At 42.1% G+C, this 19,268-nt stretch overlaps 1 protein-coding gene across 4 annotated transcripts in view; it reads right to left on the bottom strand.

The window, feature by feature from the left end:
* The window catches only part of CDH4 (cadherin 4), a 459,553-nt gene that overhangs the window by 98,000 nt on the left and 342,285 nt on the right, over nt 1-19,268 (bottom strand). For 3 of the 4 annotated variants that reach the window (XM_065691453.1, XM_065691454.1, XM_065691455.1), the window contains one exon: nt 3,585-3,740. In XM_065691453.1, coding sequence (XP_065547525.1) covers nt 3,585-3,740 — 156 coding nt within the window. Of the gene's footprint in view, nt 1-3,584; nt 3,741-5,438; nt 5,491-19,268 lie in introns of all 4 variants that reach the window. The other variant, XM_065691456.1, reaches the window with a different exon arrangement.

Raw genomic sequence — 19,268 nt, 5'->3', positions numbered from 1 at the left:
CCTCCTTCTCCAGCCATTACTGAGATAGTATTTCATTAGTCTGATGCTGAAGGTATACATGTGTCTGGGACTGGATTAGGACTTGCTTCAAACTTTCCCCATAATGGACATTACATGAGTATTGTAAGCAACAACTACTTACTGACACGTTTATGTTGATGTCTTTTGAAAATGGAGCTTGAAGAAAGTCTTGGAAAACTAACCTGCCAATTTACTATGCCTTTTACTTACCAGGACTAACTGCAGCTTAATATGAAGCTGGTGTCTAGATCAGAAAAGACATTCAGAGTCACTAATTCTGTCAGCAGCACAAACGGGATTTTGGGAACGCAGCTAAGTAAGGCCAAGAGAACTCATGCATATTAAATATTACTACCTGCTGAAACTTACTTGGCATGCAATAAACATTAAGGGCTGGCTACAATGGGAAATGCAACAACACACGCCTGCTGCAGTGAGATGGCAGCAGGATGGGGCAGAGCAAGCTCGTGCTTGTGCTGGGAGCATGCCCCAAGGCTGAGTTGCCAGACACTAAAGATGCTGGAGCAGCTCCCACAGCATCCTTCAGTGCAACACACGCAGTTCTGCACCACAACATGGTGTTGGGTAAAGTGGCTGCAAAGCCCTTCTCGTTTCTCTTTGCTCATACTTGCAGCTGACTCTGCATCTGGGATGTCTGCAAGGTCCCTGGAGAGTTTGTATTCAGTCTGTAGTGCAGCTGAGAAAACAGATGAGGCCAAAATACAGCTGAACTTGCAATTGCTCCCACTGCCAATTGTGCTGGGAGGTTAAAGCAGGAATGCCAGCACACACTGCGCCTGGGCAGGCACTGCAAGTCCCAGAGGCATATACATCTCTGCATATATCATGCTTGGAATGATCGTCCCTAAAAGTTCAAGAATGATCTTGAAAACAGGGGAAGTTCTGCTACGGAACTCCTGATCCAATTAGAATAAATCTACTTCACCTTAGGGAAAGAGGTAAATTTCATCAGACAAATGGCTTGCTAAAGGCAGGGAGAGTTAAAACACTAGCATTTTAAGAATGGTAGTCCTGAAGCAATACAGATAATTATGCATAAGAAAATATGTGTTGAAGATGTGGGAGTTAATGAAACAGAACTCTTTGTATGTAGCCTGACAAACACTTGCAAATTCTCCTTTTTTTTTTTTTTATAATTAGTTTTTAGATTACCTGGGAATGAAAACAGCAAGGACAACACAGTGACAGAGATGCTGGGAAGACCATTCTGGCTAGGACTGCAGAAAACCCAAAGCTCTATAGGCACATCTATCTTCAGCCAAAACAGCAGGCCCATATCGGACAAGAAGCTCATGTTTTATTGGGTAAAAGGACCATGGATGATGCCTTGCAGCTCCACTGACATCCTCTACCCCAGCTGAAGAGTTAGGCTACTAATCCAAGGTAAAGAAATCTCCCACAGCGGATGTCAAACCAATTTATGAATGGCCAAGCTCTACAGCTCAGATCCAAGCCTACACCTCAGTCACTTGTCTTCCATTACTCCGTGTAAGTCTGGTTCCCAGTTTGTCTTTCAGTTAGATACTCAGCTATGAAGTGGCATAATTTCTTTACCTTTCCAAAACTTGCAACAACCAACACTTTGGACACTATCTTCTTTCTGCAAGTTGGCCTAATTTTTCCAGTCTCTAGGATGGTTCATTGCTACTGTAAGTTTCTGCACTAGCGAGTCATTGTTTTGTGCATGGTATATTTATAAATGTTTTATAAAGGGTTTTCAAACAATTGCTAGTTCAATAAATCATCAGTCCATTGCTACTGAGGCTGAAGGATCTAAAGGTTGTTTACAGCAATGGCTTAAAATGTTCTCCATCACCTTCTACTGTTCTGCTAATAAAATGCTCTATCACTACTCCTGTCTATAAGGTCTCACAACATACTTATCAGTTACTCTATAAGCTACATTTTCCTGTAACCTTCAGAGAGTGAATATGCTTATTTACATATGCATGTCACTGGTTCAAGGTTTCTGTAAGGAACAGAAAAGACTGGAAGTCCTGCGGTGCATATGAGGCACACTTATCCAGCCATCCTTGCCAAGGCAAGAATTAAGTTTACTGAATTCACTGTAACCACAAGGTTAAGTTTGTTATTAGGGAACACAAGATTTGTTATTATGGAGGACAGTATCTTTTTCATCTTACGTTTTTGACTGAGAGTGTCTCATAGTAGAAATCACAGCGGCTCCATCAGAAGTGTTGAGTATTGTATCACTGACTACACTGTTATAATAACCTGGCACTGCTGAAATAATATCAACAGTGCCGAGATGACACGCGCTGTATCTCAAACATTCCTTTTTCAAAACAACCTCTCTTCATATTTTCCTAGGCACAACAAGCAAAATAATTGTTCTTGCTCGCAGAAGATAAAATAATTTTCCTTCAGATCTTCCTTTACCCAGGGGAAATCTCTTTTTCCACCCAACTAAAGAGGTAATCTATTTTCTTTATCCTTCCACCCCAGTCCAGGAGCTGTGTCAACATGGTTAACTGGAAACCTGATAAAGCTGTCAGAATGTGCATCTCTGTCGGTGCAGTTAGGAATATGGTGTCACTGGAAGCGACCCACGCCTCTTCACTGACATTAGAGCATCCCTGGGAACGGCTATTACGATGCCCATATACGTGGCTAATGCTGATACAAAGCAATCCATGAAACAACCTTTCACAACCACTCCAGGAGAGAACTAAAGTGTAGACGCAGGAAATGTTTGAGATTTTGCAGGGCTAGCATGCAAAGTACAACATATTTTTTTAGCAATCTGCAGGACTGTACCTGCTGTGCAATTATGCTGTGCAATATAGGGGCTAGGATTTATATCAAAACATAACGGCCAATTACACTCTAAATATTCTGCAGGTAGAACATTTTACGAACTAGCATGAGGCGCCACTTTTGAGTGTAATTAATCTTAATTAATTTCTTCATATTTAATATTAGCCCATCTGCATATTTAAAAACCTATCTGACACACCCCCATCATACTGCCTGAACATCTCCCAGTGATTTAAAATGAAAAATGGCTATACCAATTATTGCCTGTTTAACTGCAGTAAACAATTCTTAAATTAGTATTTTCTCAAGGCACGCTAACACAGAGAATGGCTTCTCATAGTTTTAGGGGGGTTGATCTGCACATAAACTTGCATGGATTTAAAAAGCAGTGTGAAGTTGTCCCACTTTAAAGAAATGACTCTGACTTTGTGTCTGAAAAGGACATCAGTTTAATGCCAATTTGCGCTAGTTTGGCTGATTTAGCAGGTTACATTAAGAGAAAGCAGAAACAAAGCCAGCATCTCCATACACACACACAATTGCTCCAGCAGAGTGAGACAGAGACTCGCACTGTCAGTTAAGCCCAAGCACCCCTGTTCAGTCAGCTCCTCAGGTCTGCTGACACAGGGAGCCCGTCCAAACTGCGATCTGGGCTCTGATATTGAACAAAAACCCCAGTCTTCTCAAAGCTGCGTGTCCCTCCTTGAACCCAGCAATGCTGCTACAGTTTCACTGTGAGCTTGTGAACCCAATTTTATGCTTACATGGTAGGAAGCTCTTTCTTCTCTGTCCATCGGGCGAGTCACATACATCCTGCCAGACACAGGGTCAATGCTGAAGACTTCCATTGGTGGCTGGTCGGCTCCCACTCCAGTGATGCTGTATCTGATATGGATCTCTTTGTCCTTATCGGAACGAATCTGGATGAAATAACAAAGACAGCAATCGATAACTTTGGGACAAAAGCCATATGGATGTTTAAACAACTTTAAAGATCTGAGCCTGAAAGCTGCATAAATGTAATGCTGCTGTCAATTTGACAAGTGAGCTGTATGCCAAAGAATTGGTGAAAAGCCAGGAAAAGTATATTCCACATATTTTCAACTATTTTTCTCTTCTTTTATTCATGACAATTTTCTAGGAACCACTGAAATTCTGACTCCTTGTGTTAGGATGGGGAAGAACCTATACGCACAAAAAAATGCTGTTTAGATGTTTTTGAAACCCTAGGCTCCTCAAAGTGTCCAAACTGTTCAGCCATACCTGGGGTCTCCCAGGCATTAATCACTTCTGAAAATGCTGTCTGCAACATCCCACATCCTCTTGCTCAGTACCTGTGACTGCACACAAATACTCCCATGCAATTTGGAGAACTGGGGCTGTTTGCTCCCTCTTTGTCCAAATCTGCTGGCTTGACAAGGCCAGGAATGTCAGTGGATGGTACCATTTCCTGCGGCTACTTGTTGCGGAAAAGCGTGCTTGGCACATTGCTTTTGAAGCCTCTTCCCTCCCATACTTTGAGAGCACCACTACAAACAGAATGCAGCATGATGAGTTACATGAACCTTGGATGCAGAGCCCAGAAAATAAAACAGGGAGGTTAATACGTTGTCCTAGCAACCCCGACTATCTCTTTAAACCCAAATTTAATTTTCTGATCAAATGCTGAAAGAAGTTCTTGCAACAGCATGACTATTCCTGAAAGTGCAAGGTACAAATAAATTACCACCCCCCGCATCATCACAAACTGTCTTGGCAGTGTAAAAGCGACGTGCATAAATTTTTCCCCAACGGGTCTATGAATACAACAAAGTAGTGGGAACATAATAGAAACCTTGTAGCTGAGTGCATGTTAGCATCTCTGCTACAGCAGCTTGAAGGAGTCTGAGTGGCCTCAGTGGGATGCAGGAGGCTCCTGCAATCCCCAAACAGCCCCAATTTGGGGAGTGAAGGTCATTTCCCAAGAGAAGAGGAGGCTCTGCTTTGTCGGGCAAAGGAATTGGGATGGGACTGTGGGCTGCTCTCGCACTCCTCCTGTATGTGACCTACAGCTATTTCTTCCTCTCCTGACGCGGGAGGCTGACAAGATACTGAATGTGTTGGTGCAGAATAATATCAGATCCCCTGGCTTTGCGAATCTCCTTTGATGCCTTTGTCCTGATCATTACCAAGTTTGTCCACTGTGTTCTTTGTACTGCCTCCACCAAATAGTCTGTTCCTGTTAACAGCTAATAATGTCAGTTATTACTAGACACTGCCGGGATTGATTCGTGCTGCACCTACACTTCTGGAGCTGAAGGTCAGGGAACAGAGACAGTTTCATCTGTCTTTTCTCTACAGGATTCACTGCTTGTTAGGCTGTTAGTACCAAGAAAAACAGATTGGACTTACACTGGTATAATCACTTAAAAGAGGTACTGGGGACACTGTGAAAGTGCCCTCATGATGCACACAATGGTTTATACAGGTTTTTGTGGGGCCCAGGAGATATTTGTAATAGGGACCCAAGTAGACATGAATGAATCCAATTTTCATTAGCAAATCCATGGGTGAATAAGAGTATATTAAAATCAAGCTTTGCTTGTACAACTGTGTTTTAATGATGGCAACTGACTCACCAGCTCAATAACTGAAGTCCACAGTCCCCATTTCAGAAAGTCATCTTTCACCCTGCAGGCGGAAAGGGCTGAAAGTTGAATTCAGTGAATGTCCACGGCAAATGCATAGCTCAAGTCAGGGAGTTCAAGTTCTATCCCGCCCTGTACACACTTGTATCTAGGCCTAAGGTAAGTGAAAATGTAGGAAGCCACTGCTGGACCTCCAGGTTTGAGCCAGTGTGGGGTTACCATCTTAGGAAGTGTAACATGGGACACACAGTTGTGGGTCTGTCTCTATCACTGTGTGTCTGCACAGCTCCAAAGGACCTATAACATGTCAGGATAAAACCAGCCCTTCATCCTTAACAAAGTTTTTCTTTAACAAAGGTGGAAGAAAAAGAGAAGAAAACCAAACCCAAGGTCTCTGCGCTTTTCCTGCCTTTTTGCTCACTGAAGCACAGGAGCCGGGAGGGTCTCACCAGCCCCAAGCCCCAGCCCAGCTTAACTGTGGCTGTAAGGAGCACAAGCACCAAACAGCACACCAGTCTCTTTTCAAGGAACTAAAATGGAAGCAGTTTTAACCTGAATCACAGAAGGGGAGAGCCTCTTACTTCTTCACAGACGTTTTTCTGCTCTATTTCCTGTTGCATATAGTACCCAGATCCCATTGTGATGGAAGCATTAGAAATGCATAGAGAGAGAGAGGAGCAGGGAAAAGGAGGCTGGATTTAAATATTCAGTGCTAAAGGCACTATATTTTATTTTCAGGAAATGCAAATAAACAGAAGCTCTCTAAGAAAGCTATGTACAGTTTAATAAAGTGTATGCTACAGGATGTCCTTGCAGCACTTTTATTAGCATTAATAGGGTCTAAGCTGTCTGTATGTAAATCATTACAGATCTAGGAAACGAATTATATCATAAGACCCACACAGCTTTCCCAGTCATACTAAGAAAAATCCATGAGCTAATTATACTGCATTGAGCAAAACAAAGACAGGCAGAAATATGTTGCAAATATTCAGCAATAGCTCATTATTTGTTGTTAATTGCCATCATACTACAATGGTTTGCCTGTTGCCTGTACTTAATTCCACTTCCAGCAAGAATACAACGATGTGAAGTGTTCAGAAAACAACATATAAGGAGTAGCCCTTGTCGCCAAAAGTTGCAAAGACCACTGACAATGAAGCACAGAACGTAATAGAACATATTACTACCAGTGAGATATTCATCACACAAAGGCACATGCTTTTGATATTAGAACATGTAATTTTAGCACTTTTAATGAGATTTTTTTTAAAAAAAGGTGCTTTTTTTTTTTTTTTTTTTTTTTCCAGTAATCTTGCAACATTTTGACCAAAAGTTTCATTTGCATAATTCCCAGGGTGTAATTTAGTAAATCTTGTTGAGAAGTTAGAACATTATCTGAATACAATGTAAGGTTTACTTCTTTTGTTGAAACGATTCCTGGAGCAGTTTACCATAATAATAGTAATATTAAGAATAAACCCCCCTCCCAATTCCCCAGGAGCTCACTAGATCAGGAGAAGAGAATTACTGGTTGGAGAATTTTCTGGTTCAGCGGAGTTGCTTTTCCTTCCTTTATGTCTGGGAAGTGAAAAGATGGTGGTGTACCCGTATTATATGGGCAAAAGAGACATGCTTTTTAAAATCCATTTATCTTTCCTTTTAGAATGTAGACAAGAGATATGCAGGGTTCTGGGTTTCAGAACAGATGGCAGAAGAACAGTTTTCCTTAGCTGCATTTAGACATTTTTTTACTTGAATAACCCTTGGACCCTTGAGCCAGGCACGGTACAACACTGTGTATGGTGTGCAGCATAAACGATGATGGCTGATGACTGTCGTAAGAGGAATTTGCTTGTAAAGCAGCTTTTATACTCTTAAAAACACCTTTGGGATAGAGCTTTGAGTGGATTTTACACTGATGCAGGAAAGCGTCCCAGATCAAAAGGCAATTTATGGTGGAAGGTGTGACCCCCTGATCCTATGTCCTGAACACAGGTGAAATTTTCCAGGCAGGATGAATGCTAAGTATCCCCACATACACTGACAACATACAAACGGACCATCTGGGAACTGCAGGACTGGCCACCAAAGCCACAGAGGGAACCTGCAGCAGAGCTGGGCACTGACCTTGAATTGCCAGATCTCCCCTTGGCTGCGGCAAGCAGGGACACAGCGGCCTTGTAGCCCAACAGTGAAGCGGGGGGCTGTAGAGAAGCCTGAGCTCAAAGCATCAATGCACCATCCACAACAGAGCACAAAGGCTGCAGTCAACATTTGCAGCTCGGAACCAGAACACCAGGAGTCTGACTCAAGCTCTCAATTCTTTAGAGTAATCCCAGGAACAAGAGAAATCAGTGTGATTTCACAGATGGGTGTTTTCCACTGCAGGCTCTGATATAATAACTAAAATATGTGAAAATGAACACTGCAACTCTTGAAGTAATACAGGGCTAAGCACTTCAGAGCTGGCTTTCTCCTTTGTAGCAATGCCACATTTAGATGGACTTGAAAATCAGCCTGTGCTTCTGACGCAGGACTGCGTCCCGCTTTTACAGGTAAAACCTTATGGTTCTTGCATCTCCACAGGATTTACTGGGTAGCTAAGCTGTTCGCACAAGTTTTACTGGTAAGCAAAGTTTCAATTGATGAGTTCCTCTGAGGAACCAGATTTTATCATTCTGTTTTGCTCCTGTCGATCCATACCTTTCAGGTGCTCATAGCACTTCCATTTCCCACTGCTGGGCTTTGAATTTACAAGCCCTCTTATCCTAGCAGATAAGAACCACCAAAGATCTCTAGCTCTTCTGTGCCAGGAGCAGAGGCAATGCAGACTATGGAAAGCCATACAGCCAGCAGATTGGAGGCTGCCAGCAAGTCCATAAATTACACAGGTAAAGTGGCCCAATGGAGATCGTTTAGATATCAGTGAAGGAAAAGCCTGGAAGCCTAGGGAAAACGAGTGTGCAATGACAGGTTGAACAAACAAGGACATCTGAGCCTACAGAAGAGAAGATGGGACTGTAACAACAGTATTTCTTTACCTAACAGACTCTACAGAGAGGATTTCACATGGTCCAGGTTCTGCCCATCACCATGTGATGGTGTATGTGAGTGCCTAGGAATGTATCTAAGCAAGCATTACAAGCCATTTACACACTGTTGCATTTCTTATCCACAGAACAAACTAGAAAATAAATTTCCTTTGAAGTTCTCCAGATTGCTGTATAACATATGGAGTTAAGAATGCCCTTCACAAAACACTTAGTTTTCCAGATCTCCCATGGAATACTACACAACATTTCAACTAACATGACCTGGGGAGACTTAGACTTGATTTTTTTTTTTGTTTTATAAACCCCATTATAATTATTAATGAACACATAAAATAATGTAATTGATAAGCAGTAAGTAACTTCTATTATTAAGCTCTTAGCTATTTTGCCCATTAAGAAAACCAAATTAAAGTAATTGAAGACTATAATCTGTCATGCATTCAAAATGCTCCATAGAAATTCAGACAGGCAAACATATTCAAAGTCTTTAAAAGAGCACACTTAAGAGTCAGTCTAAGCATTCCAGGATTGGCTCATTAATTTTAGTGGAAATACTTAAATTCAGCTACTCTTACTGCTTATTGAAATCCTTGCTAAGGACTTCCTCATTTATTTTTAACTGATTCTGCAATATGTTTAAGACTCATTTGTATAAAAGTTCCTGACTCTTATTTCACAATTGTTCTAGAAGCCAGCAAAGAGACACATCTCTAGCCCTGTATTTCCAAACAAATTACTGCGTGCTGCTTAAAGAATCACATATGGTTTCAATAAATAAATGCAAAAGTCTAATGGACAGAGAAAAATTAAGACACATTTGTAGACCCAACCAGGTTAGTGTGGTATTTATTAACTTCTGTCCCATTTTATCAAACTTGCCAATGATCCCAAGCTACTTCCCAGAAAGAAAAGGAAAAAGAAAACGAAGATCCTCAAAAACAAGTCTTCGGAGAAAACCATCTAATCTGCACCTTGCAAATAAGATGCTTTGACTTGGCAAGGCAGCTATAATTTTGAGTATGTAGCTATTTCCACTAAGTACAACACTGGTCTTAGTAGCAGCCTGCAAGTCTTTATCTTCTACTGGATAAAATGACTATCAATTGAGCCAAGTTTCCCATGGCAGTGGTATTTGCAAACAAGGTTAAGTTAGGAAAAGGTCTCTATTGGCAAAGAAAGAACAGATGGAAATGCACATTTGTAATTGTGGATTTCTTTCTTCCCTCAAAAGGGACTAGTTTCATCTCATACATAACTTTCTAATAACTTTGTATCTGGTCTAAGATAGCCAAATAAACAGAAGACAAGGAAGCCTTTCCAGATTAAAATCCATCCTCCTGTCTTGAATGCTTAAGTACACATTACATTTCCTGGAACGAGTGTTTTTCTCTTTCCACATACTATAGAGAAAGAACCAAGGATTACACTTAGACTAGATGTCTAATTTTTACGTAGATGAGAGTCACTGCAATGAATGCCATTCTTCCTGCAGTTACAAACAGCATTTAGCTACTATCATTACTAAGGCTTAAATATCTTCCTCTTCTTTAAAATCCAAATCCAAACTGCAAAAATGTTCCCTTTCTCCCAATAGCTGGATGTCTCTCAAGTTAAATCTTCCTCTGCTCCAGCTGTAATCTGTGCAAAGTGATTTATAATGCATTTATTTTGACGATAAACTAGAGTAAATCTAATACGTCAAAGGGATTTAAGCTGTCATTTAAGTTCTTGATGTAATTAACTGTACAGCCTGCATTAGAGAAAGAAATGAAACTGATGTCTGAACAAAAAAGGAATGAGCAAAATGTCTGAACCCCAAAGAGAAGAACCACTCTCTCATACTCAGCTCACATTCTGCTGCCTGCAGAGGAGAAGGTTCCCCCTCCAGCTCTCTTGCTTCTTATGAGGACGAGTTTGCTTTCTCTGCACTGACCCTGTGAGAGCTTGGCTAAGGCATTTCTCCAAATGTTCAGTTGCTGAAAGCTTCCAGTGTTTCACAGGTCCTTTGGCTTTCATGTGCCTCCCTCTGTCCAAGGGCTGTTCTCCAACGCAGCAGCTCCCTTCAGGCCAATTACGTCCACATGGGCACATCTCTCTGGAGCTTTCCCCCTATGCCTATTGGTGGCTCTGACAGGCCTCACTTCCTCTCTCCCTTCCAGGTTTTTCTCAATTGCCTACCAGGGGTTTTCTGCTCCACCTGGACAAAAATGCAACATCGAACAGATGGAGAACAGGAGCGTATAAATCAGGTTCAATACGGAGACCCTAATGCAGTGGGATAGAAGAACTTCTGCCCGCGATTCTGGCCAGTAACCATGTGTGACTCCATGCATAAGCACAGGATGAAAATGAACTCGACAGACTCATGGTCCAATTCAAAATTACCATTATTCTGCTTGGAATAAAACAAAATAACAATAGCCTAAGGGAACCGTATTTCACACATGATAAGATGAAATGCTACAAGCACAGGATACCTGGTGCTCAGCAGTGAAAGCAGGCTCAGGATCTGCTGCAGTTTAGCTTTGCTTTCCTACCAGCTGAAACAGCAAAGGATTTTTGCTGTAGCATGAGTTGTCTGGACACACCAAGACTGAGGTCTGCAGGATTCATAGGGCCAGTCTGGTTGCTGTGTAACTCTCCAGCCAGGCCAAAGTTTCCAAGTGGTGACTTGGGACCAACAGCAGTTAAGACAAGAGCAGCCCTGTCAAGTCTCTGCCTTTACAGTAAAAACAAACTAAACTGCAATTTGTGGCATGCTCTTCATGTTTAAATAATTAAGTATATTTCATTACTTACTATTATGAAGGTCAAGAAGCTAATGTGCCTGTATCAGGAACTGGCCAGTGCTCATGGACCTTCCACATTTAATGGTAATTGATACCGCAGAGTGATTTCTAAAGCAACATGTGCCTTTCTTCAGGCCTTTTTGCAGCTGGTTCAGTTTTAAAGTACTCCACTGTGTAAATGCTTCAGATTGCAGCAAGGTGAGTGAAAGGGAGAAGAGCAGCTCTGATGGAAAGAGAAGATTATTATGGACCAACAGAATACTGCCACATGACTGCCAATGTCTTATCGCTGTCAGCACACTGATAACAGAAGCAACAAAACTAATTTTTACTACTCTTCCTCTTATCTCTCTTACAAGAGAGCAGATTCTTCAGTGTAGTGACTGAAGGCATCCCAGTGGAGTTGCATGTGCTGCTATCAGGTGAATTTTGGCCCTGAAGAACTGATACTTGTTCACCCTGTGCAAGATGCAAGGGGCTGATATTAACTAACTGGGATTTGAAGCAGATGCACAAGCCTTCCTCTGCTATCAGGGATGCTCCACGACAAAGTCAAAGCAAATACCTCTGAGAGTTCAAACCACACTGTTCTTATTCCTGTGTTAGAGAAGTCATGGCAGGCAAGAGAAGATCATAATCTATTTATGAAGGGCTGCATGCTGTTATCCTTACACAGGGCACGATCTTGCAGCACCTTCTTACAGCTGACCCTACTGCTGTCTGCTATGGTTATGCATAAACAAAGATGAAGTCAAGAAAAATACATCATGGTAGCAGGACTTTGTCCTCGCTTCTTTTTGAAGTGTGTCTGCCCTGAAGCCTTACACCACATCTGCCACAAAGCCAGCCTGGCAAAGAGAATCCAGCACCTTTCTGGATAAAACTTAGCAGGAAACCTGAATGCTCAGTGCAGAGGATAAACAAGGGTAGCAAATACTGACCTACACAGGAGTAACCTGATCACTGTAACTAACGATTGAAGCACTCAGGGAGTACAAATCAGTGTAGACTCACTGGCTTCAAGCAGAGGCATGCTGATTTATTTCAGCTGAAAACCTGGTCCATGGCATTTAAAAATTAAGCCGCGCAGCAGAAGAAGAAGTGAATAACAATCTTTGCACACCACACAGCAATTTAACACAAGCAGCATTCCTCTTGGTAGGACCGTGAGCTCAGACACAGGGGAAAAGTATTCAGTAGGGACAAACACACTTGTGTTTTTCGCAGACTTAAGGGATATAATTGGTCTTAGTATGACCTTTGCTTTGTAATGAGCTCTGGCTTTCCCAATCATGTACAGCCATGCACTGAATTCACATTTTGCAGAACACATATATTACTGATCATGGAGAAGTGGTGCTGTGGCATGATTGCGAATGCCAGTCTCAGCATAAAATTAAGCTTTTGGACCTGTTTGCAAATAGCTAACAATAGGAAAAATAATAAAACCCTCTAATGTGTATATTTTGGAGAACAAAATTTGCTGAGGCTCCCATTTGAGACGCTACTTTGGGATGCTTGCAGAGCAGGATTTAAAAGCTCTGCAGTTCTCAAAGTCTCTCTAATAAGTTTAATTACAGGAAAAGCAAATCCATTCGTTTGTTCTGTAGGGTAGATTACATGGCACAGAATATATAGAAGTTATTTCAATGGTCAGAAAAGGGAAACACCAAGTGTGAGAAGCAGGAAATGAAGTTCCCCCTATGCACTTACAGAAGCAATGTTAATGGGCATCAGTGCAGGTTTAAACTTGATGATCCTTATGGGTCCCTTTAAACATAAGATATCCTATGATTCTATGATTTATTGTCCACTGAACAATGCCAGTGAGATGACTGTGGTCCTAGGACTCATCCTCGTATGTTATGCAGACAAAATACCGGATCGTCTATAGCTTTTGTGTGGTGTCCAAGCTCTGCCCCACCACTTCCAAGTGCCGAGCCTCCTGCATTCCTCTCCCAGCCAGCTCTCCTCTGCCCCAGCATCCCATCTCTTTTTCCTGCAGCTCAGTGGCTTTGCTAAGGGTCCCCCCCCAGGAGCTGCAGTTCCACTTTGCAGAGGTACCTTCCCCTCTGGCATGAGTGTTCTCAGACTCAAACACCCAGCAATTCTGCTTTGAGCACTAGGGATGGGAGATCACATTCTAGGAAACATCAAAACTGGTTGAATCTGCTCATTTGGAACGAATTCACAGGGCTGATTTTTTTTGGCATGTTTTTATCTTTCATTAACTATACTTCTATGCAGGTTAGATCCAAGACCCCACTTACTTTGACTTGAATCCACATTAAACTTATTCACATGAGTTATTGATGTGCTTCCTGTCCACATGCACAAGAGGCAGACAGCTCTGCTTGAGCACATGGCACCATACATTAAAAAAAGTATTTTCTCACAGTTTTTAGAGCATTTTTACATCTCACTTCTATTAACAGCACATTCAGTTTCTGAATTTAACCCCCCAAAGCCAGTAGCAGTCCTCAAGAGTCATGAGCATGGACACAACCACAAGCCTCCAAACCCCCCAGTAACAACAACTGTGTGCATGGTGGCACTTCTGCTTGCAGCAGGAGCAAAGCACAGATGCCTGAAAAAGCAGCTGAGGAGCAAACCTGCAGCTTGGTGGACTTGGTGAACAAGGGTGGAGGGGTCCAGTCTCATCATGGATGCTAATGCTCAACTGCCTTTTTAATTGCAGATACTCTGCCAGACACACTGAATTTCTTATTTAATTCTTTTGCAGTATTATTAATTGATAATTTAATTTCTGATCTGGTGAATTACATACAATTCCTTCACCATCAGTGAAATGACAAGTTGAGAGCAGAATAGTTTAGGTAAGCAGATTGTCAGTGCTTATGGCTGTAAGACATAATTATGTACAGCCAACTGTGTAACACGCTTGAAAAAATTATAAGCCTAGGCACAGAAATTAGAATTATTTCAAGATGAAGTTGTACAAATACAGCTGCAAAAAGCTGCAAAATCCTATTCATTTATTCCAACTGTAGTGGGTAGTGCAGCAGGGTTCCAGCTCCTGGCACCACGCTAAAGAAAGTTTAGCTATAACACACAACATATAAAAGGCTGTTTAAATCTAAACATGGCTCCAGAAAACTATTTCAGCTATTATTTATGTACCTATAAACTTCTGGGCATCAGCTGGTAGCTTGGCATGGTGACTCCTCAGTGTGTCAGGGCAAACATTAAACACTAAATTACCATATGTCAGCTTAGCGTAGTTAATAATTCCGCCACAACTTGGACAACTTGAAGGCTTTTCTGAAACTGCTGTCAAATTGAATCTTTCCTCCAATCAATAAGGCAGCACAATGAAATACACTATTCGTGGTGTCTGAAAGAATAGATTAGCAAAGCACTGTAAATGCAACTGGCAGGGACTAACTCAATTTCTTAACCAGAGCTGCCCAATACTCATATCAATGCTTTCTCAAGGCGACCCATGAGAGGAAATGGCATGTGTCTGTCCATCACCTATCTATTTCTCCATTACATGCACCTCTAGTTTGCCACCAAAGCCCCTCTACAACCCCTGAGCTTCATATTACCTGCAGATCTAACAGGCAGCAGTTAATTATGGGAGCAATGTTTGTTTCACACCGCTGGGTCTGTCAATTGCAGCTGGAGGAGTAAAATAGAGAAAGACTGCAAGCATAGAGAACCTGTCCGACCCTCTGCTTGTTTTCCACACTGTAATAGAGATATTTCTGGCAATACTGAGAATAAGGACCAGCAGCGATCTCTGAGAACAGCCAAATAAGGTAGGAAGTACAGAAATCTGCACGCTGGGCTTTATTTAAAGGGGTATTACCAACCCCAAATCACGCTTCTGCTGCCACTTTTATTCTCAGTCAAGTACAGCTACAACTAACACACACAATTACAGTAAAGTAAAAGAGACTGGAAGGAAATGTTATTTCCTTTGTGCATTTTACAGCATCACATTTCAAGATACTCGACACTTGCAAATTGGGGCCAGATCATTAGTGCAATTGTGTTCCTGCCGAAGCACCTGAAACCCAAGTCAAATTAGTTCTAGGCTTGCTGCACATCTTACTATGAATATGCAGAAAATCTGGCCCTGGCTTCCCACAGTTCAGCCACAGGTTGGTTGTAGCCTCTGTGTGAGCCTTGGACAAGATTTTTACTTAACAGAAACTGAAAGCAAAGGTGTTGCATTGCAGATGGTTTCACTGTGCAGCACCCACCCTGGCCCTCACCCCTGCGAGCAACCCTCCAGGAACAAAGCTGGGAAACCCTGTCCCAGTTTGCTCTTTTGACACACAAATCAAAACTGAGCTCTTACATTTCTGTATTTTCTCGTGCTCTTTATCTGTTCACTGTATCCACTGTCACAGTGGATTTTATAGGTCAACTGTAAGTCAGAAATATGCCCTCTAGATCTCGCAGAGCCATCCCATCCACTACCCACATCATCTGAAAGCCTGGCCAGAGACTGGTGACAGCAGGAGCAGACCTGAAACATGGTGGTCCTCAACAACCATCAACAGGGCGTCAATGAAAACCATTTCTTACAGAGCATTTTTGGGAGCATTTTGGTTTTTTTTCTTGTAATTCAGGGCATTCCATGCGATCCTCCTTTGCTGATGGGTTTAGTCGTAGCGGTTGTTCTCAGGCTGCAGGGCCCTGAGAAAGTGCTGTGAAAGTCACTGGTGGCAGGAAATTGCCTTCATAATACTTTCAATTTAAAAAAGTTCATAATAACGCAGGGAATAGGTCCTATGGGAGCTGGGAGGGTTGAAAATAATCCACCAGTGAAAGAATTGTGAACTGCTGATTTTCAGCATTTAATTGAGATAGAATTACAGGTCATCTTCCTCTATCAATCTCACACAGACTCAAAAGGTGATGCTAAAAACGAACAGATTATCATTATTTCACACAGTACCCTTTCCTAATCAGAGGAAATGAAAAGAAAACAGTCTGTCACATACCAAAACCATGTGAAGCTTTATAAGCCATGCCTTGGTCTCCAAGCTAGCGTAAATCAGCATGGATTCTTTAAGTTCAGTGGCTTTACACTGATTTCCACTGACTGACAAACTGACCCAGGATTTTTGTGGGATATGGCTTCATGTTTATTTCTAGAAAAGCTGAAAGTTGGCTCTTGTGCCTTTGAGAAGCTGGATGTATGCAGGCGAATGATGTTTCTTCAAACCCTAAATCTTCAGGGCTTTTCTTTCTTTCTTTCTTTCTTCTTAATACGAAGCAGAAGGAAGATTTCCTGACCCTCTGAACTATCCCTGGGTTTGAATAAACTACATGGTATGCCTGTAAACAGAAGAAGAGAGCTCTTATGTGAAACTTCTTCAACTGCAGAGGATGACGGACAGCAAATGGGATGCAAGCCAAGGAACATGACAATTAGCAGAGAGAAAGTTTCCAGGGTTTATTCCATCAGTCAGCACTTAAGGAGGCTTTGAAGGGGAAAAAGCATCCTTTTTATATTAATCCACTACTTCTGCACTTTTCCCCTATACCATGGATTTAGTGCTTAGCTGCTAAATATCTATATGCAGAGCTGTATTAAGAAGAGTCAGTTTACTTTTTGAAAGATTCCACATCCATTAGTTTACAGAGAGAAATAAAAAAAAAAAAGCCAAATCATTTTGCCTGCTGCAATATCCAGGGTTTAAATGACGATTTATTCTTTCCCAGCTTTTTCATATTTAAAGATAGGGATGAGAGAAGAGCTAGCATTTCTTGCAAAGTTATTTCTGGTCACCACTTTACTAAAGAGTCAGGTTGTGCTACTGATGATAAAGGAACTCAATGAAAGCAAAGACAAAATCCCCCCTATTTCACCCCCTTCCTGTTCTGTCTTGGCAGACTTCACATCTGAAGAGGCACCTTACTGTTCCAAGAGAAAATATTTTCTTTCTTCTTTAAAAAGAAAAAGTTTTCTCAAGCAAGAAGTTGGGCAACAGCAGGAGACAATATCATGCCAGTATTAATTAGCAAATTCCAAATGAATCATAGTTTGTGCTTAGCGGGGTATGCTTGAAAACCATGAGAACTTTCAAAATGCTGTGTTGAGCATAACAGTTGCAGCTCATTTTTATGTATTTTTTAATAAGACTAACAAAGAAAGAGTAGCTTTGGAAGGGCATCTTATTCATTCCCTCCATGGCCCCATTCCCAGGCATTTGTGCTCTTGCCCATCTCTTTATTCCAAGGATGACTCCCTGCAGTAGCTCATCCCTTTTGGTTCGAGGCCACTACTGGGGGACAGCATTTTCCCTCTAATTAGGAGGTGGCATGTGTGGTTGTCCACACCGTGCCCTGAATCGGCCTAGCAGGAGGTGCACTGTGACATGCCACACTTGTCATCTCCGCGCCTCTTTGATCCCAAGCCTCCAGGACTCCAGAATTTGCCTTCCCTGCAGTGGAGCAGTGCTCCTGCTGCCGGGCTGCCTCTGTGCCAGGGCTCCCATTGCTCTGTGGGTTGGTGCTTTCATGCACCCAACTCCCTGCCTCAGCACAGGAGGCAGAGCCAGAGAGTGGCTACATATGGCAGCAACTGCAGTGATAAGCTCTGATCTTAATTTCAGGATTATTTAGGTTGTGATTGAGCTGGGGCACCTGCCTGTGCAAGGCTCATCAATTCTCTTTGATTTGGAAGACTCTGTGCATCTGTGTCAGACTGTGAACTTCAATTTCAATGCAGAGCTTCGTTGCTGTTTTTTCCTCTCTTTCACTTCTATGTTGAGTTTAAAAGACACAGGACTTGAGAAAAGAAACTGGTGCACTGGCATGGGGCGAGCAGTAATGGGAGGTTGTGAGCATTCATTCAGGTAGCTCTTACTAAGAAACACCAGCATTTCAGCTCCAAACTTCAGGGTGATGGTAAATAAACAAGAGATCAGACCAAAAGCATCTTTGACCACCTGATCCGAATTCCCTGAAAGGCTCAGAAGGTTGGTATGGAAAGGTTTCACTGGCTATACTTGAGCAGGCAGCAGAAAGACCAGACAGATATCCAGGATGTGGCCAGACCAAGCTGGGAAAACAATGCTGGCAATTCAGCTTCAAAGGGGAGGATGGACGAATTACCACAGTTGCCTTTTCTGCCACTGAAGATCAACACCGCTTTCCAGGGAAGAAGCTCTTCCAAGGCAGGTAGAGGCAAGGAAAGACACTCCAATTTTTAAAGGATTATGGTCTAAACACAAGGAATGCTTCAGAGCAACAAGAAAACTCATACAATGAAACATTATGATTTTTTTCTTGGCCCGTGTCTTGCACTCGCACGAAGCATTACAAACCCTGTCTGCCTGTTGGCTGGGAGGAGAAAGAGAAAAGGGAAAACAAAGCAGATACCATCCCCTCCCCATTCTGCACCAGGATAACCCTGCTGCTTGCAGAAAGCAGGCTGTGGAATGATTCAGTCACTAGAAACCACATTGCACAGTGTGGGTTTAATTTATCTCAAACCTGTCTGCTGTGATTTAGCAAGAACAGCGATAACTGTGAGAGTCACATGTCTCCTTACACTCTCCCTTATGCTGGCAAACAGGATTGACCGCATACAGAAAAGCTGGGGGCTATTACAACCTAAGGGACAACTGCAATGTCCACTGGGATCCGGAACATTCAGAGCTATTTTAATCAAATTACTATCGATTAGGGACAAACTAGAGCCTACTGAAGTTAATGGACAGATTTCCATCGACTTCAAAGAGCTGTAGAACAGCCTGTAGCACAGAAAACAGCCATCAGAATGAGAAAACGTATTTTAGTCTAACCCTAATTGCATGAGATGAAAGAACTGCTTTAGCTGAAGCTTTCTGAAACTATTCTGCCTGAGACAAACAACAAACATCTCAAATAGTCAAAATCCAGCAAAGCTACCAGCAAAACAGAGTCTGTTAACAGCAAGTGTGGCCAGCCACAGGTACCAGAGACCTACAAACAGATATATTAGCTCTACCAAC

Source organism: Lathamus discolor, chromosome 11 (genome assembly GCF_037157495.1).
Source record: "Lathamus discolor isolate bLatDis1 chromosome 11, bLatDis1.hap1, whole genome shotgun sequence".
NCBI lineage: Eukaryota > Metazoa > Chordata > Aves > Psittaciformes > Psittacidae > Lathamus > Lathamus discolor.
This window is presented reverse-complemented; position numbering and strand designations above follow the sequence as displayed.